General features: G+C 40.7%; 1 protein-coding gene across 6 annotated transcripts in view; it reads left to right on the top strand.

Moving 5' to 3' along the window:
* Window positions 1–23,686, top strand: part of LOC105195452 (poly(rC)-binding protein 3) — a 129,483-nt gene extending 105,797 nt beyond the window's left edge. For 5 of the 6 annotated variants that reach the window (XM_039455892.1, XM_039455894.1, XM_026139782.2 and 2 more), the window contains 3 exons: window positions 3,192–3,288; window positions 4,080–4,359; window positions 7,597–10,341. In XM_039455892.1, the coding sequence (XP_039311826.1) occupies window positions 3,192–3,288; window positions 4,080–4,359; window positions 7,597–7,978 (759 nt within the window). In that variant the 3' untranslated portion in view covers window positions 7,979–10,341. Of the gene's footprint in view, window positions 1–3,191; window positions 3,289–4,079; window positions 4,360–7,596; window positions 10,342–11,981 lie in introns of those variants that run through there. The other variant, XM_039455895.1, reaches the window with a different exon arrangement.
* Window positions 23,687–24,397: the final 711 nt, after the last annotated feature.

Here is a 24,397-nt window from a genome sequence, read left to right as displayed (position 1 = left end):
TTCCTCTATTCGGTCTCTTTTTTATTGTCCGTTAACTTCGAGAGACGTGGCTGAAAGGGTGGGGTTTATCGGTAAAAGCGATGAATAAGTAACAAATTGTGACAAAACTTATCACAAACGAACAAGGACATGCATGCGTGGCACGAAAAGAGGTAGATTACCTAGATATATTATTACTATTGCGCTTTATATCTACTTTTACGATCCCATCTTTAATACTTTCTCAGTTTCTCAGTCTGCTTGATGAACTTATTACGGCTTACAGTACACGGTTACTACTTCGCTTCTTCTCCTGATACACTGTCTCCGATTTTGTGTTTCTGTTTCTGTTTATCTCTATACGGTCTCGCATAAGAAATCGTTTCCCGCTTTCCTTCTTAAAATTGACTTTCCTTTTATCCGGTTACAACCAAACTTCCTTGAAAATTTAGTTGGGAACGCAGGATAAAACGTACTTACTCAAGGTTCCAATTCTAATTCTTGCGTGATTATTTCTAAACATTTATTTCTCGCTTCGTACGTTGAGTCCAATTGTAAATTTTAAGTCTTTGTGGAATTTTTATTTCACATACATGTTGTATTATTCATATTCAGAGGATTACTTTTTTTGCCTAATCTAAAGTGATTCGCGAGACTTGTTTAAATTATGAATTTTCTGCTTCAAAATTCTAGGAAAGATTAAACACACCTTTTTTAATGTAACTTTGGCAAATTCAGGATTTAAATCAAATATTAAAAGAAATAAAATAATGTCAATATGAAATTTAAATCACATTCAACGTGGTACATTATTCAGACAAAATGTTTTTATTTCGAGTTTTCCGATTGAAATCGTAAACGCTTTTGAAAAATTTTAATTTTCCTTCAACAACCGAGTGACCTTTGTAAAATAAATTATTTACTACATGCCGATCTGTCTAACATGTCAATTATATTTACTTATATGTTCGTAAAGTTTCGTTTGACTTGATGAGAAATAAGAGATAAAATCCTTTTCATACTCATACATGGACATAAATACGCATACGCACATTTAATATCGCTCTTGTCGCGCTACGTTTTGTTCGTTTCTCTCCACCTCCATCCTGAATTGCTCATTGTCCTCTTGGCGTCCTGTTTAGAACAGCATGGCTTCCGGCACTCTTTTAGCTAAGAGTCAGCGACGAGTTCGTGTAAGGGTGGGCTGCCCTGTACATTACGTTTCCACCATTTTAAGCATATTAGAGATCACGTCGGGACGGTTTGTCTACGGAAGAGGCATTTACATATCCGTGAATAGACCCGAAAATGCGCTAATACTTTTCAGATAATTTATCGATTGCAGACGAACCAAACCCCTTTTCTTGAATTTCTGATTATTGGAAAAAAAAATACAAACACACAAATTAACGATTGAATAAAACTCAATGTAAAGTATATATATTCTTCGGTAAAGTTGTTAACGTCAAAAGTTTTATATATTCATATTCTACGTATATCGCAATATTATAAACATTTCTATATTAAGATAATGTATATTAATAATATGCATTATCTTGATATATAAATTGAGGCTGTGTACAGTGTAACAGCGCTTAGGAATTTTGCACTGAATATAAGTTAGTTTAGATGACAACAGCGATATAGAGAATGAAGTGTTATCATTCGTTTAAGGACATACATACACATGCATCCCGTCTCCTTCCCGTTTACCTTTCATTTCATCCCCTTCAAAAATAAAGATAGAATATATTAGTAATTAGCTACAATTTTTCACGTCAAACGTTTTGTACTTGCTTCAAGCAGTTAGCTCGTTTTAATGTTCATCGAACAATCATTGCAGCAAATCGAAATGATCCACGATTAATCATTAGAATATATTTAGCAATCGCAACACATGCCGTTGATAGAATCGTAGTGGATTATATACTTGATGCGATCAAATCTTTTTCGATGCAAATAAAGCGATGTTTGACTCATGTAAGTATTTGTGTAATGTGGAAACGGTAGGTGCAAAGAAAATTGCCACGTTACATTTCGCGAGATTTAACGGTATCGCGAGAGCACAAGGATGCACGCATCCTTCTTCTCTCTGCGCTCGCTCGCTCTCTCTTTCTGTAATTTCTGAGCGCCCCTTCCCCGTCAAGCTGTCCCTAAGTAATTTCTGCCACGATTTTCGAAGTAATTCAACGCGAAGTAACGCAACACAGTTTATCTTATCGACGGCCATTCCGTGTGCCGTTTATCCTCCCAGAGCAACTTCCCGGGATATATCGCAATTTATCAATTTAATGCATTTCGAAGGCACGCGAGATTTTATGTTTCTGCGATAAATGCGTGGAATGTAGACTGCCTTAAGGCGGCGATTCGCGATTGGTAGACGCGGCTCTACTCGCGTCTTCAATTTTCGAGAGAATGTTTTCGACGAATCATGCGGTTGTAAAAACCGATGTTTAAAATAATATTCCTAAAATAGATCGGGTAATCACAACACGGTTTTAAAATGCTTAAAAGTCGAGCGACAGAAATCTTACCAAGCGCTCTCTCTCTCTCTCTCTCTCTCTCTCTCTCAACCTTAATAACTTACTTTAGTTATCGATTGTCGCTAGGAGATTTTCCTATTGGTTTTTCTCAATTTCAACGGTCTACTAGCAAATCTTTTCGCATAAAAGACGGAGGAACAATCGTCGGTAAAACTTGATTCGCTTGGCACATTGAAGTCTTTGCTCTGGGTCGACACGTATAATTGGAAATGGTACGCTCGAATGGCTATCGTAGAGGCCCGTTATGAGGAAGCCGTCGGACCGGTCCCAGGAAGTCGGGACGAGGCGTTGATCATACGCGTCACGACGCCGCCGCCGCCGTCGCGACGGGATGAGTCCGGGATGGTCGAATTAAATTGTCGATTGCGTGCGGAGGACGCTCGTCCCTCCCGCTCCCCCCCCCCTCCCCCCTTTTCCCTTTTTCGAAGGTAGAACCGAACGTTCTCTCTCAGCGAGGCTGCCCCTGAGCTAAGAGTTCTTGCTCGCAATCGGAGATCCGCGAGCGTAATGCGCGAGGTGGCGAACATGTTCAGGCATACATAGATATACTTCTCGGTGTCGTCGTAAACCCCAACTCCTCTTAAGCACACCCCCCCGAGTGATTGTCCGACGCCCGCGGGCGGACCCCCCCTTATTTCTGAACGATGGATCTCTTCGTCGTTGTTACAGATGGGCAAGCTGGGCAGCAATCCTTTGGCTGGTCTAGCAGCCTTAGGCCTCGGAGGTCTCGCTACACCGGCGAACACGGGTGGTCTTAATCCAGCAGGTAAGTCAATATATGTCTTTGGGAAATAGTAGATCGCGGCAAGTACTCCGTCATTGATGTTGTTCTCTGTTTTCCAAGAAATTTTGTGTAGAAAAGATTAGTACACTCGTTTTATCACTTTATCTTTATTGTGCTATGCATTGAGCCTTGCGACGTCGAGTGGTATCAGCCTCTTTCGACTATTACGATTCCTAAGAAAGCAAATTTACGTGTTTCAATTTATCATTGTCTCATCTATTTTTCGACACAGTGTATTTATTCTTTTATTATAATTTATAATTTCGTATGTATATATTTTTATTATTTAACCTTGAAAGAGGTAATTAGACGCAATAGATGTTATATTAAAATTTCCATTGAGAAATCATCAATTTGAAAAATATGTTGATAATCGATACATATGATATTGCAAATTCTCGCGTGAATAAACTTTATCGACCAAGAGCTATACTAAAACAGGTTCGTATCAAGTGGTTCTCACTGCAATAAGAAGTTAAATTTATCTGTGTTCCCACAAACATTGGTTAAAGTTTATTGGAGTTATAGAGCAGAACTAGAGGAAGCGATAGAGGAAAGGAGCGATAGTATCAGTTAAACCGCAATTCAACTTCGATGCAGCTAATTTATAGCAGCAATCTTAGTCAAACGTGTTTCTTCTATTTACCCTCGTCGATTATCTAGCTTCCCTCTTTGTAAAGGGCAACTATTTTCTCTACTTATCATTATGAGACTATCACGCTGAGAATGGGGCGAGAACTTTTCTAATATTTGCGCAATTGATGGTCGCGTAGCGTTAGCCGCATTGGCTGGAAGCCAGCTGCGCACGAGCAACACGAACAGACAGCAACCGGCGGCGAACAATCAGACGCATGAGATGACCGTGCCAAATGAGCTGATCGGTTGCATCATCGGGAAGGGCGGTACCAAGATCGCCGAGATCCGTCAGATCTCTGGCGCCATGATCCGAATCAGCAACTGCGAGGAGAGGGAGGGCGGAGCAACGGACCGCACGATCACCATAACTGGGAACCCGGACGCCGTGGCGTTGGCACAGTATCTCATCAATATGAGGTGAGTACCACGTGGCCTGTACCATTTTTCTCAGGCTCATCAGACCGAAGGTCAACCTTCGGACCGACAGATTCGTCCAAGGTTCGGCTTTCGGTGTGTGTGTGTGTGTCACCGAATTGTCCATTTTCAATAGAAAGCAGTCGAACTCGTCCCGGCTACGTTTTGCAGTGGATCGCGATGCATTTCCCTTGATCTCTCTTTTTAATTTACTTATTTATTTCTTCGTTCCCCCTCCCCCCTACATATCTCTGCCGACACCGCCCGCCAGATTTTGGTGCGCGCGTCGCCGGCGTAGAGTGATGATTTCTTGTTGACCCTACCCTTACGATCGAGATCCGCCGATTCGCCTGTTTGCTATTCATTCCTCATACAACCTGCTGCCTCACTTAACTTTTGATGTCTTCTCATCATTAGGTGAGAAGACTGTATGTAAGGGATAGTCGAATCGGCACCCCTCGCGGTTATTTCCCATCATCATTGTTACTATCCTTGCTCACGACAACCCGCGTACAGATGACTTTCGTCCATTTTCCTTTGCCCATTAAGCTACCGCACAAATATTGCAAATTATAAATAAATTTAAATATCGAAGATAAGATTTTAAGAACGTCAACAGAATATACTTTGTACATACTTGACGATACTGGCGTAAGAAGGACGATGTTAAAATCCATACATATTTCATTTCTTTCCGAGAGATTTCTAGTTTGAACGAACAGAATGTTAAATGGATATTAGAGAAAAATCTAATCTGTTTTCAAGGGGAATATAATTGGCATTAGGAAAAAAAAAAGTCGTCTTTACCGCGAGTCGCCGCGAGAAATGTTATGAAGAAGGTGGCGTTACGCCGAGGAAAACATACTGCTTGAAAATGCGTCTGTAGTCTGATTGTTGACAAGGCAATGATGTGACGATAGTCATCGCGTAAGTCTCTCTGGTCGAGATAATATAAAAGATTGTTGCGTAACGCCACCTCAGTTTACAGCGAAACAGGTCGTACGTAGTCGTAAGGTAAAGATGCGAGGAGAAGATATCGCATCGGCGGCCCACAAGGTTCCAGCGTTCACGTATGCAGTACTGGAAGACACCGATGACGTCGGCCGTAAGACAGAAGAGGATCTTAATCCTTTGTTTCCAGGTCCTGTCTTCCAGGTCCAGTACCCCGAGTATCCTGCAGACACAACTCCGCTCAACATCTGTTCCCATTGTCGCTGGCTGTCCTTTCAAGCAAATAAACTACTGACTGAAAGACATTATGAGAAAGATGTACGAGGACTGTCGCTCCGTTAGTGACAATCAATCCCGAATAGTCCCAAACAAACGTATCACAGTTCCTCCTTTCGATTCGGTTTTTTAATGACACAAATTTCTTTCTAGTTTGACAGGCTCCCGGTAATGGACGATCAGCTTACAATATTTACGCTTACAATTCTATTTTGTTCTTTAATTCGGTTTGCAAAAAAAGAAAAAAAAGAAAAAAAAAGATACCATTACACATTTGTCTTTAGAGCTTTTACATAAGCTAGAGAACAAGTAATTTTTGGGAATTACAATTCAAAGAAACTTATATGCATTAATCGTAAATATCGTTTTTATTTTCGCGATAAATGTGGAGGGTTTCCCTCGTCCTTGCCAGGAACCTTCGCCGTAGCATCTTTATTACATTTTAGTTATATGCTTTCATCACTGTTGTTGCCATCGCTTAATATTCATTGGTCGGTGTTGAAGATCTGTTACTATTTTTTTTCTTTTTTTTTTTTTTTCATTAAATTATGCTGTGGAACTAATCTACTTCCATCATAGCGACATTAGAATGGTGAACGGTACTAACGTAGTCGTCGACGAGATTCGAGGACGACAGACATAAGTCGGCACAAGTTCGCGCCACGCGTAAGATCCCACCAGCATCAAGCCAAGTACAATTTAAACACGCGGATTGACACACTTTTACACATTACACCCTCACGTTATAATTATAATCCATTATATTTTATTCCAGATTGCCACTCACATTTTACTACTGCATATAAATAGCGCAATGCCGTTATATATATTTATCATCTCGATACTTCTGTATTTTGCCCGTTAACTTTGTCATCGTGTTTATTACGTATCGTATATCCCGGCACTCCTATCGGCCACGAGTCTGCGCTCTGCCATTTATCTTAATTCCAATTATATGAATTCCTATGCTTCTATATTCACATGACGTACGTCTTTAAAAGTCTGTCGTTGATCATCCGTCGCGATTAGATGCACATCTCATGATCTCAAACGTGTCAAGTGCAGCGTGATGCGATTAACACGACTTGTAGCAGAGTGCATACTTGTTGTGCCTGATTTACTTTGATTTCTGCCTTTTCTATAAGCCACGAGGCAAATGGCTCGTTCTACGCACCAAGGGGACGAATGATCTTTTAGCCATTTATGCGAGCTATATGAATGACACGAATTCACGAAACTGTCACGGGAAACTGTGTCTCCCAATGGTGTTTGTATAACGAACCACGAGCCCGTTACACCTAAAAACAATCGCATCGTTCGCAAATCTACTTATTAGTGGTGGATGTTGATATTTATTTTTGTAGGAATTTGTATTTTGAAAGAGTAGACTAGCGAACGCGTGTTTATCTTCTTCTCTTCTTCTTCTTCTTCTTCTTCTTCTTCTTCTTCTTCTTCTTCTTCTTCGTGTGCATCCTCCGTTGCGCGTTCCTTGCGATTCAGGACGCATTTCGACCGATTCCATGTTCGGTGTCCGTGTCTCATTCCACGGACACGGCTGACCAGCGCTGGTCAGCGAGTCAGCCCAGGTCCAGGAATGTCCATGGACATTCGGTATGGTCAAAATGCTGCCTGACGCGATCGAGACCTTCCCGCCCCACGAACCACGTAGCCGGTGTACGTGATAATCATGCTCCACAGAGCACCTCTGACGTAACTCTCTAAGCCTACAACTTGTGATTTAGTTTATCTTCTTTTCTGATGGTTCTTTTCTTCTATGTATTTTTTTTTTTCCGTCTTGTGTTCTCCGCAGCAGCTATCACTATTATTATTACTACTACTGCTACTTTTATTACTCCTACTGCTACTACTACTATATAACTATTGCTACTACTTTACTGTTTTCTTTACTTTTTATCATCTCTTATGTTCGATTTTTTTTTTATCTCTTTGACACACTGTTTTACGAGGAACGTTCCCGCCCTCACCTTTTTACATTTTGTGTCTTTTCCCCAGTGTCGAACTGCAGAAAGCTAACCTAGAGGCCCAAAATACCCAAACCCCTGGCAGCGGTACCACTCCCGGAGCATCCGGGGCCAGTGCTTCCCCCTCTACCACCACTACCACTGCCTCTCCCTTGGCCAGCGCCATCCCCTTGGCTCAGCTGCTAAGCAAGCCAGGCGCCCTCAACGCCCTATCTAGCCTCACCGCCCTCGGCGGACTCACGGAATTGCTAGGTGGTGCTGCTGGCGCAGCTGCATCCGCGCTACCGGTCCAGACTACCGGCGTGCACCGATCGCACAAGACCTTTACGCCGAGGCTCCGTAGCCCGGGCGCACCAGGCCCGACCGACAGCGGCAAGTTCAAGTCCGAGCGTACCAAGTACAATCCGTACTGAACGAACGGTCAAGCGGCGGAATGATAATGATGTTACAGGGGGAACACTATACACATACACACAAAAAAACACACACATACACGTCTACTACTCTACTACTACACACTTATAGCGTACACTTGTATAACACATCGAGGTAAAGTGCGTACGGACGCCAGGGTAGCGAATACAAAGACTTGGCGAAGGATCGACTCGTCATTTTTGTTATTAAATTGTTAAGATGGGAGCGTGAGCACGATTGTGTTTAAATGGGTGCTTGAGATGCACGAGACCGAGAAAGAAGACGATTCTCGAAAGAAGATATTCAATCGATGATCTTGGAAAGGAGAATTTTTTTTTGTTGGAGAAATGAACCTTTTTTTAATTTCATTTTTCTAGAGATATGGAAGATACTTCGCTTGTGCCCATATTCGCTCACTTTTTCTTTAGAATCACTGTGTGGAAACATTTTGTAGGATTTTTATTTGTATTTTATTTTGATGTGTCTTTAACTGAGAAAAGAGAAAAACTTTAGGATCTTTTTTGTATTTGTTATTAAACCATGTGATCCGATGCTAAGTCTTAGAAACAACACATATACTATCGTGACACGCCCTCCGAGATCGGGATGTTCGACGCTATCGTGTAAAGACTGATTGTGTGGTGTAATAAAGCGGCGAAAATCATTAACGATAAATTCTCTTGAAGCCACTTACAACTGTGGACACAAAGCTTTACGTTTGCGTTTCATTTTCTACGAGCGGTTTCTGATAGGCTCGGAGGACGCGATCGCTCATGCACCGTCGTAAACCGACAGCCTTTTTTTTATAAAAAAATATAAATATATAATTACATTATATAATTATCATTGTAATTATTATTACAATTATTATGGATTATTAATTAATTACTGTTTGAAGCAAAAACTCTTATTAGTGTAGCTATTCCGATGTGATTTTTTCTCGTAGTAGATAGAAATTCTATCGATAGAAAGAAGTTTTTCGCGCGCGTGAATGAATATGTATGACGAAAAGAAAGGGAAGGAAAGTGCGTGAGAGAAATCGTCTTTGAATCATGTGTTTATCAGTCTTTGTAATAAATCGTGTTGAGAATGCACTACGTCATAATCATGTAATGTGCTCTAGACTTTTGTGGTCTTCTTTCTTACAAAAAAAGAAAAAACTGGCGAGCAATCAAGAAAGGGGTTCGCAAAGAATGCGGACGCGGTGAATTTTGAAACATTATAATCGACCATGGCAATATAAAATAATCAATCAAGCTATACACACTATGTGTATTGTTGTAACGGTAATAAACTTAATCTTTGTCTACACGCGAAACGACCAAGGTCAGCATGGAATCGCGTGTAAATTATGTTTTTTTGTGAAATTAAACTAATAAAACACGTATATACAACAGGACACAATCAGATTTCTAATTCCGCGATAATTCGAGCGTCTTCTTGGTCTACTTCTGTAAATGATCGGAAAACAATCGAGAGAGTCGTTGGAGTCGAGAAATCGTCTGGCCGCAAAAGATCGATTAGATCTAAGACTAACACTCACAGTCGCGGAAGTAAAGGGAAAAAAAGAGTTTGGACAAATATTCGAAAGATATTTCATCGCTTTGGTAAAGACGATTGATAATGGAATCACCAGATAAGTGTTTGTGTGCTCAATTTTCTAGTTCATAGCGAGTACTTGCAAGTAGCGACCGATCGGATGTAGGATAAAAACGATCGGATTATCACAAGTACTGACTTATCGCGAGCGTGGCCATGGTTTATCGGAACGTGCGGCAATCGCACAAAGAATCAGTCTTGTTCGCAAAAAAAATCGATTCCGATTGGATTAACCGTCGCCATGATCGCGAGATATCTTCATTGCGTTTTTTTTTTATTTTAGATTGTACGGTCTCGTTCCATTTCTTTCTCGAGACAATAAACTCACGCCCAGGACTCTAAGCGACTGTTTACGATGAAAAAAAGCATAAATGAGAAAAATCGCGAAGATAATGCACTTAAAAAGTACACACAGTCCCATCATGTAGATATACCAGGTGAAGCGATACGCATAACAGTTATATGACATAAGTCGAGAGATTATTTCAAAAACAATTAAAATGATACTTGTGATGTATTTAACGAAAACGCTAGGATTTCTTTTCTCGGGACAAATATCTGTTGAGAAAAGCCATTGCTGAGCCTGGTATTCTTACATCATGCATAGAATCCTGTAGGCAGATAATCTTCAGCTGTACATTAGTCTATAACGGTATCGCAGAGCTTACATGCTTAAACAGACTTTAGCCACCCTGTATCATCTTGTTAAATAAAGCTAGGCGTGTTTAATACAGTAAGAGAAATACAATACCAAATAAAAATAGCTCTGGCGTTCCTGCGAGTGAGGTCCCGCAATGCATTGGTTCGCAGGAAAGACGCGTGTTATGTATATAAGTGTGTTTGATGATAGACAGCAAAAAATTTGTACCTTTTTTTTTCGTAACAGGCAATATGATACTCTTCCTTGAATGAACGGAAATGAAATATCTCCAATATATTGCGCGACCACCTTTATGGCACCTGAACGTTTTATTACCACCTTTTTCAAGCATACGACGTCTTCGCGTTAATCTTTTGCTACGATTTGCCAAATCAATTATAATTGAAGGAAGAATGATTGAGAAGGAGAGATGTACCATTCTTATTTGTACTTTTGATCAGGGACGATTCTGCATATGAAGATATCTCAATTTGTTATGAGAATGCGACATGGCTTCTTCTATCGTTTATTTCTTTAGCCTTGGCATTAATAGTAAGTAGTTACATTTCAAAAGAGAAGTTTGATTTTTTTTTTATTTTACTGTAAACTTTTCTCGATTAATCATTAACGTGAGCACTTTTCACATTTTTTGCTGTCGGACCGATTGTACATAATTTGACCGTATTCTGGTACATTCAGCGCTGTACATTCATGTTCATGCAACATTTATATCAATTACGACAAACGTGAGATTCGGGTCAGGACTGGATTTTAACGCTCAATGTACGCTGAGAATACGGTCTATTGAATTATATACTTTGTCTCACCATGTACACGTAAGTGTTAAGCGTAACCAAGATCGGAGAGAAACTCGTACAAAAAGAGAGAGAGAGAAAGAGAGAAAGAAAGAAAGAGAGAGAGAGAAAAAGAGAAGATGTATCCATCCAACCAACTTGACCCAGGCTCCTGCCCGTTTTTGGTAAGCACCATCCATTCCTTCGTAGTCCTGTTAATCGACTTATCCTGTTGACTGCGAAGTTCTCATTTACTACGTTTCTCAGTTCTCATTTTTTTTTCTTTTTTTTTTCCTTTTCAATTTAACCGTTGCGCAATTTTTTTTTTTTAATACCAGATATATTGTACGACCAACCATCCGAATCCTTACGGGCTCGCGAGAAACTCCCTCGAGAGAAGTACGTATCAAAATTTTTGTAGACCACCTCCGGAGTCGCGCGGTAACGTTGTTACAAATGCTCTGCATTCTTGGCAGACGTAGTAATAGCTTTGTTTTGCAGATTCGACACAGATCTCGAGTGTCTGTGATATCGCTCTGCTGATGGTTCGTACCAAATTTGTAGGCCGGGCATGCATATTAAGAGACGCGCGGGCCTCTACGTCCTACCCCGGAATACGGCTCACGGAGAGTCATTAGAGATTCGCGTTCTATTCTACTTTCGCGTCGCATGCTGTAACATCTTTCCTCGGACGAAAAGACCGGCCAAGTCAGCCTCATTAGTCTTTTCCTCCGATGCTGAGAATGTATGTCGGGATTTTGTCTCGGTTCTCTCTCGCGAGTACGAGGGGAAGGTTGAAAATTCTTGAGAGCTCGTACACCGTGTGTGTGTTCACACCGGATTTTTCTGGTCGTTACAGAGGCCATTCGAATTCTTGTACGTACTCTTCCCCTTGTACTCGTCAGGGTGAACTCGATCGGCAGAAATGAAACGTTACCATTTCTCACGACGTGACCGATTGTGTTTCAGGATATCGATGGAGACGTCGGGGGTGCCTATGCCCGCGTATCACTTCATCCCACCGGACCACATTGTGAAATCGCCCATCCACTAAATGTGGAGAGCCGTCGTGGTCGTTGTCGTCGTCGAAAGGACGCGGAAGCATCGCGGAAGCGCGCGAAGCTGTCAGTGGCATATGGGGCTGGGCCACACACTGTGTTCAGCTTGCAAATCGATACACTTGCAAAAAGAAACAAGACACACGACAGTGAGAAAGAGACAGAGAGAGAGAAAGAGAGGGAGAGAGAGAGAGAACGAGAATGAGAGAGCGAGAGAGAAAGAGAGAGAGAAAGAGATACACACACAATACGTACTCACGTAGGACACTCGCACGTATTCAGAAAGGAGTCTACTTGTGCGCGCTTTAAGTAAGACCGTGTACGTTAAAATTGAACATATTCTAATACGACCATAGATATACGTAAAAAAAAACGCGTACATGCACATATACACGTACATATACATACACACGCGACACCTTGAATGAGAGTTAAACGTACATGGGAAATGATGAAGATACGCACGCGCGTACACAGACACACTTGAGTGTACAAAACTGTACAAAAGTTATTTAAACAAGAGAACAAAAAAATAATGATGCACGCCGCAGCCGCGAGCTGTTGCCGATTGGTAAAGGGAACAAGCCAAAGATATGTTAGTTTTCATTTTTATATTTAAACGAAAAAAAAAATGATGACGCGAGACGGGAGAGAAATACGAGAGAATTATTATTATTAATTATATTACTACGAACGCGAGATGATGCGAAAATAATATTAGGCCGGTTGTTAGCGTTTTTTCTATTGCGGATACACCGTCGCGTTGACGGTTTTCGCGACCGGTTCGCGAGCTCGGTTACTTCGACCGGAAGAAAAGCGACATTGCGCAGCGGAAGTGCAGCTGGTATCACGAGATCATTGCTCGGCAAATCGGCAGTCGAAGAGCTCGAAGCGAATACTCTTTTTTTTCTCCTTTTTTTTGACTTTTCGATCAAATTTTATCCAGATTGACGTGGAAATTACAAATTATATATAAATTATATTATCATTCTGTTTTTAGCGCGTAATAGCAAGGAAATGAAGAAACGCGTTAGTAGCAAGTTTAAGAAACGTCGATGCCTATGACACGTTGAATTGTAACGAGCCTGCTGAAGATTAAATCTACTAGAAAGCTCTATTCGTTCTACTGAGATTGAATTGCGTTTTTAAACCTGCATTTTCTAAAGTAAAACATGATAGCCTTCAAATCGATTGTAGTACAATGATTGAACTTTATAGAGTTCGATTGAATTGCGTTTTTCAATTTTCCAGTTGAATTGTGGATCTGAATTTTCCAGTAAAACATATACTATGTAGTACAACCGATTTGAAAGTAGTTATGTTTTACTGGAAAATGCAGATTCGAAAACGCAATTCAGTCTTACTAGACCGAACTAGATAGAACTTTCTAGTAGTTTTAATCGACATTTCGAATAATTTTCAGCAGAAAATAGATGGAACTCTAAATTGGAATGAAAATATTTAAGAGTCCGCTTGGAACTCTTCGACCGATCATTTCGAGGTTGCGCGTGTCCTAGTTTCCTAACTATTAAGACATTTCGGAAAGTGTCTCCGGGCAACTTGGAGGGATCCAAAATTGAATCTCATATATAGTAATATATATATATATATATCGATTTCGATGTCACGCGATAGCGCATGTGACCTATCGACACATCGGTCGGTGAAGATGGGACATGTGTCGATTACATGGTCCCTCTTGCCCCACATATCTTTCTAGACCACGTAATCGACCGTGATCTCTGCCACGTCTCGCGCATATTTCGATCTGTCGTGCCCCATATCATGTCGGTCCTCAATCGCGTGGTTCCATCAGCGCTTCCGCGGCCAATTTTCGTGGCCGCGAGGTCGATTCACGTGCCTCGCGGTCAACGGCCGGAAATAACCAAGATCGCGATCGACGTGATCGCGATTAACTGTCTCGCGCGCGCGGGAACGCCGAGGGAAAGTAAAGTAATTAATCGCGCGCGGTGAAAAATTTTACGTAGTTGCGTAGCTTTTGCATGTGAATCTTGGATTCCAAAATTGTCGGTGAAAGCTTTTCTTTTTTTTTTTCTAACAGGGGGGAAAAGTGTAAGAAAGAGAGAAAAGTGAGGAAAAAAGTTAAAAAAAAAAAACGACTGCGGACGCGTTCGCACCGTCGATCGCTCGGCGCCCGTTCGGGAAGCGCGGAGGGAACGAGCGGATTTTGCGCGTCTTAAGTGCACCCTCGGCCTCGTCCTCGACGTCCTCGACCCCTTGGGCCGTCTTCGACGCCCGTGCGACGCGTCGGCGCCGGGGGGCGATGCCGAGCGCGCTCTTCTGTTGAAGGAACAAATGAAATTATTACGTGGAATATATATAAATAATGATATATATTATATATATATACACATAATATATATATTTATTATACGCGATAAAGATAATTAGAGAAGAGGTAAATAGCGATGAAAAGGTGCGAGCTCAAGCCCAGACTCGACCAGACTCGAGGCGTCCTTTCCTTTCTTCATCATCCACTTCGAAAGCCTCCCATTGACGGTCTTAACCACCCTCCCCATATCGGAATTTGATCCCACACTTGCGGTTTGATTTTAACGAATCGTAAGGACCGCTCCACAATGACGAATGTCTTTTAAACAATTTTTAACATACGTTCTCTTCTTTCTTACGTATGTTTCTTCATTACTTAATCTTTATCGACTCTTCGTTCGCGTGTTATTTTATAATCGTTACGATATCGATATTTAATAAAATTATTACTTCACTCGGAAGAAAAATGCGCGCGCGTGCGCGCGCAGCATTGTGCAACGTCCTTTTGAGATTGTTTTATTCTATTAAACTTTATTTATGTACTAGTCTGTACACAAATTGCGAAATAATCAATATTTCGAGATTTCTTGTTGGATATTTTATATTGTGTCTAGTTGTGTCTCGATCTTTATTAAGAGATAAATTAAATTGAAGAAATTTATTATTGAAAAAAAGGGGCTTAAGAGAATTGCTGAAAATATATAATAGCTATGTAACTAGTTTCCGAATTCCGTTGTAAGATCAAGTTTACGCCAATGTAATTGGCTGTGGCGCGGACGATTTACACCTTGCGATGTATCCCGTAACCGATAACTTCCATTATGTGCCAAACGTAAATTAAAATTTGCAAAAAAAAAAAGAAGGGAAAACATTTGTTAGAGAATGTTAGTCTGTGCTTCCGGTGTCAGCTCAATTAATAATCGGTGGTCTTCGCGCGTACGTATCACGCACTTTTTATATATCTTATCCGATTTGTACTCGCATATAAAATTGTTCTTAATTTTAATGTGTAAATTAATCCTTCCAAAAAAGAAAAAAACAAAAATAACGTTGATAGTTGTATCGATTCTAATTTATGTTTGTGTATAACTGAACAATATTGTGGAGTCAGTTTTGTGATATATTTTTTTGTCTCTTTTTGTTTTTATTGAAAATATTTTGCGGTGCTCGCTTCCTTTCGATGCGCATTGTAAATATGTTTTTCACGTTGTACATATTTATTAATCTCGAAGCATATCTCCCTTGTTTATATGATGAATTTTTAGTCGGAAATGATATCAGCATCTCGCATCGACATCTGCGATTTCATCTTATTTATTACATCAACGTATCTTCTCATTTTGATCGCAACACGCGCTTCACCATTTCGTTTACCGAATGAATAAGTTGTGAACGGCTCTTCTTCGTGTAAAACACGAGAAAATTTACTCAATATTCAGTTGTATCGTTAAACGTGAGATTCATAATGATATAACAAATGTATAGTCTATTTCTTTAAGAAAAATTTTAATCTAATATATCGTAATTTTTTTATGGATCCATGTAATCTATATGTTAATTTCACAATTATAAGCTTTATTATTGCATGAGGGTTTATTCAAGTTAATGAATATCTTAAACTCTTTTTTTATATATACAGTAGAAATTTGTTTTGTTAGAATCTTTTGTTAGTAATTAAGATCTTAATCAGATTTTCGTTAAAAGATGTAGTCATTCGACTACATTTTATGACACAATCTGTATATATTTTGTGAGAAAAAAGATTCCATATGGATCCATTGCGTTTCTGTTTTTTATTTTAATTCGCCGGACGAACTACTTTAGTTTGTAATTGGTACGATCGACCGCGAGAGTCTTTTGACTCATTTAAATTAGGTTTGAGAAATTTAATCTTGTTATTTATAATTATTTATACGCATACTATTGTGGAAAATCATTTTTGTTATTATACAAAGAAGAAAAAGAAAACAAAGCAAAGGTATTTCTCTCTTTTCTCATCGCGGCAACAAGGCACTCCTCTCACATCTCCTCCTCTTCACCCTCGCTAAAGCCCTTGCTCCCCCCATTCTCCACCGATAGGTAGACAATGATGGCGTACAGTAGTAATTATATAAGGGAAAAAAACGGCAAAACATGAGACGAGCAACGGCATCGAGCGACAAGTAGTCTCTGCTAAAAGTCGATAAAAAAAAAAGATGAAAATAACAATTAGTGAGAGACGCTGTATGATTGTGTATATCAACAATAAATAATTGCTGTGATTAGAAACGATTATATTAGTAAGTAGTTAAGGATCAATTTTTAAGGCACTTCGCGGAGAGAGAGAGGGAGAGAAAGAGAGAGAGAGAAAGAGAGAAGAAGTACTTATTGATATGTGGTAGAGAAAGAGATGGGAAAAGGAAGAAAGAGCGCGTGTGAGTGTACATATGATCGTTTACGAGCGCGAGAGAGAGAAAGAGAGACAAAGAGAGAGAGAAAGAGAAAGACGCGACAAGAGGATAGGGGAGATTTTTAGGACCCACTTTATAAGCGACTGAATTATGTACGTGCGCGCGTGCGTATAACCCTGTCTTCGAATCGTCGACAGAGGTATTATTCGTATACAATCTCGCTAGGAGTGTGGAGATCCTTAAATCATTCTCTGATATTCAAATCAGCTTGAGAGAGAAAGAAAATAAAAAAGAGACTAGACCATTAAACGGAAAAAGCGGAAGACGATTGCTGCGCGCATTTACGTAAAGATAAATCACGATCTCTTCCCACTCGAACTCTGTGTCTCTTGATAAATCCTTTCAGTACCGAATCAGATGTATAAAATTCGATCTATCTTTTTTATTCCATTTTAGCCACTTTTAGAACTTGGAAGAATATTTTATATTTATAAACGTGTATTACACTCTACGTAGGTTAAAGATATTATTATTTAGTATCCACGTGCGGAAATGTCGCTGCTAAAAGAAAAAGCTGATGCCATTTGGGTACTGGAAGGGTCAGGAATGCAGAATTGCACAGAGATATCGTTTCGAAACGAGCGTTGAAGTGAGCGAGAGGTGAGAAAGGGAACCCTCACGCTTGCTGACCTTTCCAAGTGCGTCGAGAGGGAAGAACCACGTTTCTTATTCGCGCACAAAAATCACGGCAGTAAAATGGCGACCACCAGCTACACGTTTAGATTACCCTCCATAGGCTTCGAATGCGTCTCCACCAAGTAACGTGACGTATACTTTCCCCCTTTAAACGATAATTTCAAAACTTAAATATCGCTACGGACCACGTCGACCTACTCTTAACGAACGTACAATTGAAAGTGATAAGACAGAGACATTCTAATTTTTATTATTAATCTTACTTCGTGGAAATAGTAATGGAAGATTACGTTCATTCGTTTTTTTTAAGAAAAAAAAAACAGAAAAGCCCCTGCGCGTGACGTTCGTATCCAAAACGCGTGCTCGCAAAAAGTAGAGGAAAAAGTCAAGATACATTCAGACTGTCTACATATTGTCTCATTATTGTTTCCCACGTAAACATGCTGTAATCTTCTAAACTCTGAAGTGGGTGTGTTAGAATGATCTGAAGATAGTTTCTGAAGTGTTTTACATTTCCGTGAGCATAGTAAGTTATCGATAACGTTGAAGAACAATTCTAATAGTTTACTATGGTGCAGGCTAAGTGTCAAGAGCAATAAGTAATTAGTGATATTCCTCGTAAGGAACGTATACGACACGACATTTAAAAAAAAAAAAGAAAAAAATCAAGGAGTTTTGAATTGGAACGACGTGTGATAATTTGTTAATTATAATAATTATAATACGATAATTACGAAGCTCTGTGCGGTAACGACGAGTGAATGGGATCAAAGGTTGAGACAGAACGGGACAGAAGCTTCGAACCGTTTCCTGCGCTTTTAATTATGTAAAGACGGAAATAACTAATTTTCCGCTTATTGGGAAAGTAACTGAAGAAGGTTGGCTTGCAATCGATCGGAGAGCATTGTCTTAATTGAAAATCCCATTCATTCGTCAAATTGGCTCACCTGGCGTTATTATACGTAATTAAAGGACGGCGCAGCTCGAAGATGCTTAATTGAGAGTCGTTTGGGAGCCAAGGAACTAGTAGCAGCACAGACGAGAGAAGAGCCTAGGATTGATTTCGGTAAAATTTCCAACCGTTTAGTTGCCGCGCTAACTCACTAACTGCGTTGAGATTTTAATATTAGCAAGGATTTGTAGGGAAGACTTTGCCTTATTTCACTGAGATTCAATTCTATGCCCGATATGTACAGTAACCTGTGGGCTTGAACATTATCGAGAACGATTACAATCCCTCGTAAAAGACGAGCTTCTTTCAAGAGTTTGGATCCCTGATACGGGGGGGATCGGGTACTCGTAAGAATGTGCGAAACTTCCATCATCTGCTGCGCTAGCGCGCAAGCGGCCGGTTAAGGCAATTCTGTTGTAGCTGATGGTTTTCTCGTTACCGCTTCCACTCCACTCACACACACACACACACACACACTCTCTCACCATCTGAAAATGTCCTTTTGTCGCACTGACATATTCCAGAAGCATATCCAATGACACATATGACTAGGCTACGAATAATTAATATCTCTTTTGCTCCGGTAAGCTAGCCTGTATTTATCCGGCGTGTATCGTCATTCAGAAATCGATTAATTGTACATTTCGGAGCACCTATATAGGCACTTCGATTCAATCGACTCTCTGTAGCTTCTAGTGATCGTTAAGATATCGTCTATTCGCGTGTTGGGAAGAAAAAAAAACATTTTGGGAAAGAGAGAGGTATCTACGCAGGAATAATCTAAGAACGATCAACGAGGATTAGGACACGTTTTAGATTATAATCCCTTCCCCCCAAAAGATCTGTTGCACCAACAATAGTTAGCACTAACCGCAGTTAACGATATAATGCTTTCTGTATTATAGATAGGAATGTGTTCTCTCGCCAGAAACGAGACGTATCTAAAATGTTAGTTAGTCAGAGCTATCTGTGCTGTTGGCTAAAAAGAGTCATTTGTATTGTATGTAAGAAAGCTTGCGTTTATACAACGGTTAGACCTAACTTCGGAGCAACTGACGCTGACCAATATTTCAACGAGGACGCGGTTATTTTCGCGCACGTATCGGAATTGCGTGAGCGAGAAGTACGGAAAGAGAGAGAGAGAGAGAAGGAAGTAACGCGATCGTTGATAAGTCCCGGGTACGTACGCTCCTTCCCCCTCATTGCGTTAAAGGTGCATATACGAGCGAGCAAAAAAACGGGGGAAAAAAACAAAAAAAATGATCAACGGTAAAATGCCAATCTCAGAGGAAGAGAGAGAAAGAGCGGGCACGGGAAACCCGACTCGCACCCTTCGGACACGATGGTGTTAAGGAAGAACGGGGGAAAAAAAAGTAAAGCGGGCGTACGAGAAAGAGAGAGAAAGAGAGCAAATGTCAGCATTCATTGCGATCATATCGTTGTGGCGTAGAGCAATCTGTTAGTGCAGGGGCCTTATCCTTATTGCGTGGGTCCTACCGAGGATTGTCGCGATCGCAATTGCGCGCACGGGCCGTGCGTTTCGCTGAAGATTTAAGCCAGATTTTGTATAAGATACAAGTACAAATCGGTGGAAGGTATCTGCTTTTACATGATTTTCAAGGTGCGTTTCTCGTACGAAGGCGCCTTTCGGCTTTCGGAACAAACGGCTCGTGTCCTACACGAGGAGATTCGAGTTACGTACGTACGACGTCTCGCGAGCCATCGCGAGCTCGGGAGGGATGGAATGCATTCGCGCCCCTCGAATATTCGGAGCATTCTGGAGAGCCACGCAATTCTGCGGTGCTTCAGGAACGAACCATCCGCGGCAATTCTCGCCAGGGACCTAACATTACCGTAACGCAAGGCAATCAGCTAAGAAATAAACTTAGTTTTTATAGAATATTGAATCGCGCCCCACCTCCGGCGGGGCGTGAAATTTTAAGGGCGAAGCCTTTAATCCTCACGAAAGGAGAAAAAGGAAGAAAAGAAAAAAAAAATTTAGTGCGATCGGGCGATTGTTCGCGCGACCCGCGACCTCTCGACGCCGTGTTGTCGACGCGCGATTAGAGGGCGAATCAGACGACAAACGGATTATTCTGATCAACTAGTGTAATGTTAAAATATGCTGCAGCTTTTTGAAATTGTAATGTCGCCGAATATACGTGTGTGTGCGTGCTACATCGGAAGAGAAAATTTCGCGCGAGAGCAAGGGACTATATTAGCATAGCAATTGGCACGTAAAATGCGCAAAAATGTGCGTTAAAAAAACAATCGACGGGACAAGCGACGCTGTGATTGCAGCGCTATATATTCGCTGTTATTCAATTCAGTGGGACGACGGTGTTCTATTCTATGGGTAGCAATGCCGAAAGAATAAATGATCCCTTTTTATCAGTTGCCCTTTGAACAGTCAATTGCTATTCGCTGCTTGAAAGTAAAATTAGAGAATATGCGATTGCCATTTATGATAATCAACGTATTCAACGTTCTACAGTGTAATCGGGGAAGCTGTGTTCGACGCTTCGATCTTAGACAGCGGTCTGTCGTCTAATCAGTCCTGGTATCGCGTAGGGCGTAGAGCTTTTTCCCTCGATAAATTAATAAGGCGAATTAAAAATCGAGCGCGCACGTAGAGAATAGGGTCGACGTAACGAGGAGCGAAGGCTGGTGTCGACCAAGAAGGAGCCAAGAAGGTCCACCACTCGATTTGCGATTTAGGTGCCAAAAATCGATTGTGAAAACTCATCGTCGAGCGGCTCAACTTTGTGTGCCAAGCTGACATAAATTGCGAGCGGTATAACGCGTGTGCCAAATCGCCGTTATTAATCACTACTGTGATTCGCGAACGTGCGAGTAGCGAATCTCCCCTGACGGACTCCACGTTAACGTCCTCGACGAGATGCGCTCGTTTGCACTCCCAAAAAGTCTCTTTTTTCAACGCCCTCTCATATGTCTTCTCGTTAATGCCTTAGTTTATTTAGCTGCGGGCATACTTTGCACTAAATGACGATAAGTTGGAAGGGTTTCAACTTATGGAAGACGATCGCGACGAAAACAATTAAACTACGTTTTAGACAATCACGAGATATTAGTGGTATTTTTATAAACGTCATCTGTTTTTTATTATCGATATCTTAGAAAATTGCAATGACTGAATTCCTAATGTGAGGCGTGTAAGTGTTAGAACAAATATTTCTTCTCGCTATTCTCCACATATTCTTTCAATTCATTCTCGATTTGTAAATCCTGTAAACAAAACTATGATGCAGAAAATTTATAAATTATTAATGCAAATATATTTCATTGCTATTCAATGCATACTGTTTGAAATTATTTAGTAATAGTTTGTAATTTTTTCGACTAGTATTATTACATCTGCACTCACCGCAGAAGAAAAAAAAAATTAGCGGAAATCTCGTCGAATCGAAAACGTCAGGATGGGAGTAACAAGCGAATTGCATTTTTTTCTTGGCAACACTGTCAAATGTATGTAAATTAATGGTTGCGCCCTTGCCAGATGCGGCAATGGGACGCTCGAGTTATAGAAAAATACGATATTACAATTTTGCGCGGGAAGCTCTCAGTTTCTGCACTTGCGATACATTGAACACAATGACTCGCGTCGCTTATCTCACGGAGATTAAACGGAGTCATGTTTCGCTCTCCTCTCGTTAGCGTAATTACCTCCTACCGTGTTTTTCTTCCTACTCTTTTTTTTTCCTCTTTAGCAATTGATTGATTAAACTTGAAACAATGTGTTGTTCAATCTGCAATAGATTGTTACCGAGACAAAAAAAAGTCTGATCTAAAAGACAAAATGATCGTAATTAATAAACTTATCTTATAAGAGTGTTCCTTTTTACGAAAACGTAAATATCATATCAATTATCGATGAGAACAATAAATTAGACGTCATTCTCTGATGAAAAAAAAAACGTGTTCATCTAAGATGTATTTTCGTAGAATATGCGTGTGTCATGATTTAACGGTAGAAAACATTGAGCTATCTCTTTGAGAGTGCTAAAAAAAAAGGGAATATTAAAAACGAGAACGTGCGCGCCAATTTTGACGATAGCGATTTCTATATCGCGGTCGCGCGAAGAGGAAGACCGTTAAGCTTCTCCTCCATTAAGAAAATGTGGCGACACACTATTGCGGATTGTTGCGACTCGATCTTATCGTTAAAGTCTCCGCATTATCTCTTGCGTTGTTCTTCCGTTAGCCTTCCGTTCGCCGTCGAGAAGCGGCAAAGAAAAACAAAGAAAAAAGAATATATACGTAACGATAGGGGTAATTCGTGTTCGAGCGTATCCTCTATTCTCTTCCCAACGCAGTCGCGTCTTCTCGACCCCTCTTTGTCCCTTCCTCTGTCTTAGAATCCTATTTCCTTTAATCTTCCTCGGCCAGGAATCGATTTACGTTAGAAAGCCTTTACGAAAACAGGGTCATAAATACTTACGTATAATACGAGTATTTTAAATTTTTAACGCGAAAGAAAAATTAAGAAAGAAAGGGATAAAACAAAACGAGATGTAGTAGTGCGATGTAACAGAAAGAGAGAGAGAGAGAGAAAGAGAGAATAAAATTTTTTACAAAAAAAAAAAAGATGTGAGGTGTAAAATGTCGCGTGTACGATTTGCGACTGCGTCTTTCAATGCGTAGAAATCGTCGCCCTTTGTAAACACGTGTACCACACCGAGGACACGTGTGCGCACAGAGAGCGCAAGATGTGATCTCATAGTCGAGTTCTGCGAACCACTTGATCCTTTCAGCATCCCTAACCGGATACGATAACTGAGTGTCTCGAATGTCTTTCTTGAATTTTACCATCATTAATTTTTATACAGCACGAAATTTTTACGCGCGATAGAAGATTTCTCTGCTTTTAACGTATATACGCGTAGGCTACTTGCTTTGAAAAATCCAAATGTGTGACAATACCACGGCCGACCAATGCAAGTTATCACGTGGCTGTTGAAAGGGTTGAGCGAAGGGACATTCGCTGCATTCGATCGCGATACGGATGTGAGCCGGTCGTCGCGAGAGATCGCAGAATGAAAATAAATTGATATTACGAGATGAATCGCGGAAAGGGGGGGGGGGGGCACATTGAAAGTACCGATCGCGAAGAGATTCGGCCGAGCCGCGTGCGCGCGCTTGGAAACGAAGGGGGAATGTGCGAAAACATGTATCCGCGATACGCTGTTTCCTCGCGATCGGTCGCCTCGCACAGCGAAAAGTACATTTATTCCAGGGTAAAGTTTTGTAAAATCGTCTGGTACGCAATATTTTATGTAAAAAAAAAGAAGCAAACACACTTGACAACCAACACGTTCACACGAAAAAAATTAAACACACTTTGAGCGTGACGTGATGAGAGAAAGGTAGAAAGAGAGAGAGAGAGAGAGAGAGAGAATGAAAGAGCGGTGTGAATGGAAGCTAAAAGGAGAGACACACTTTCGTGATGATCTGGTGTACTACCAGAGAATGAGAGACAAAATAAAACATCTGCTGTAGGCCGGCGATACGTAACATACGTATACGTATGCGTATATATACATACATACTTGTATACAATATACAATTACACCGTAAGTATATATATATATAAGAGATACTTATACTTTATATAGCTGCATTCGTCGTGTCATTACGTATACAGGGCTTGCGAGCGTTGACAGGTGATTTGTCTCGGCTGACGTGTTGAGGATAGCATGGACGATAGAGCGAGAGAGAGAGAGAGAGAAAGGGAGAAAAAGAAAGGGAACGGAGAATGAGAGGGTGTGTGTGTGCGCGTGCGAGGAGAGGAAGCTATATCTCTTGTAGTCGGCGTTACATATCTTCGACTCGTTGTTTGCGAAGCGTCACATCGTTCAAATCGTTGCAAAATACCGACGTCAGCAAAGTATTGACATGTTGCAGAAAAGAAAAAAAAAAGAACGTTATTGGTAGTGTGGGAGTCTGTAGCCCATGCTCGCGTTTAACGATAAATGCGGT

The sequence above is a fragment of the Solenopsis invicta genome, chromosome 12 (genome assembly GCF_016802725.1).
Source record: "Solenopsis invicta isolate M01_SB chromosome 12, UNIL_Sinv_3.0, whole genome shotgun sequence".
Lineage (NCBI taxonomy): Eukaryota > Metazoa > Arthropoda > Insecta > Hymenoptera > Formicidae > Solenopsis > Solenopsis invicta.
This window is presented reverse-complemented; position numbering and strand designations above follow the sequence as displayed.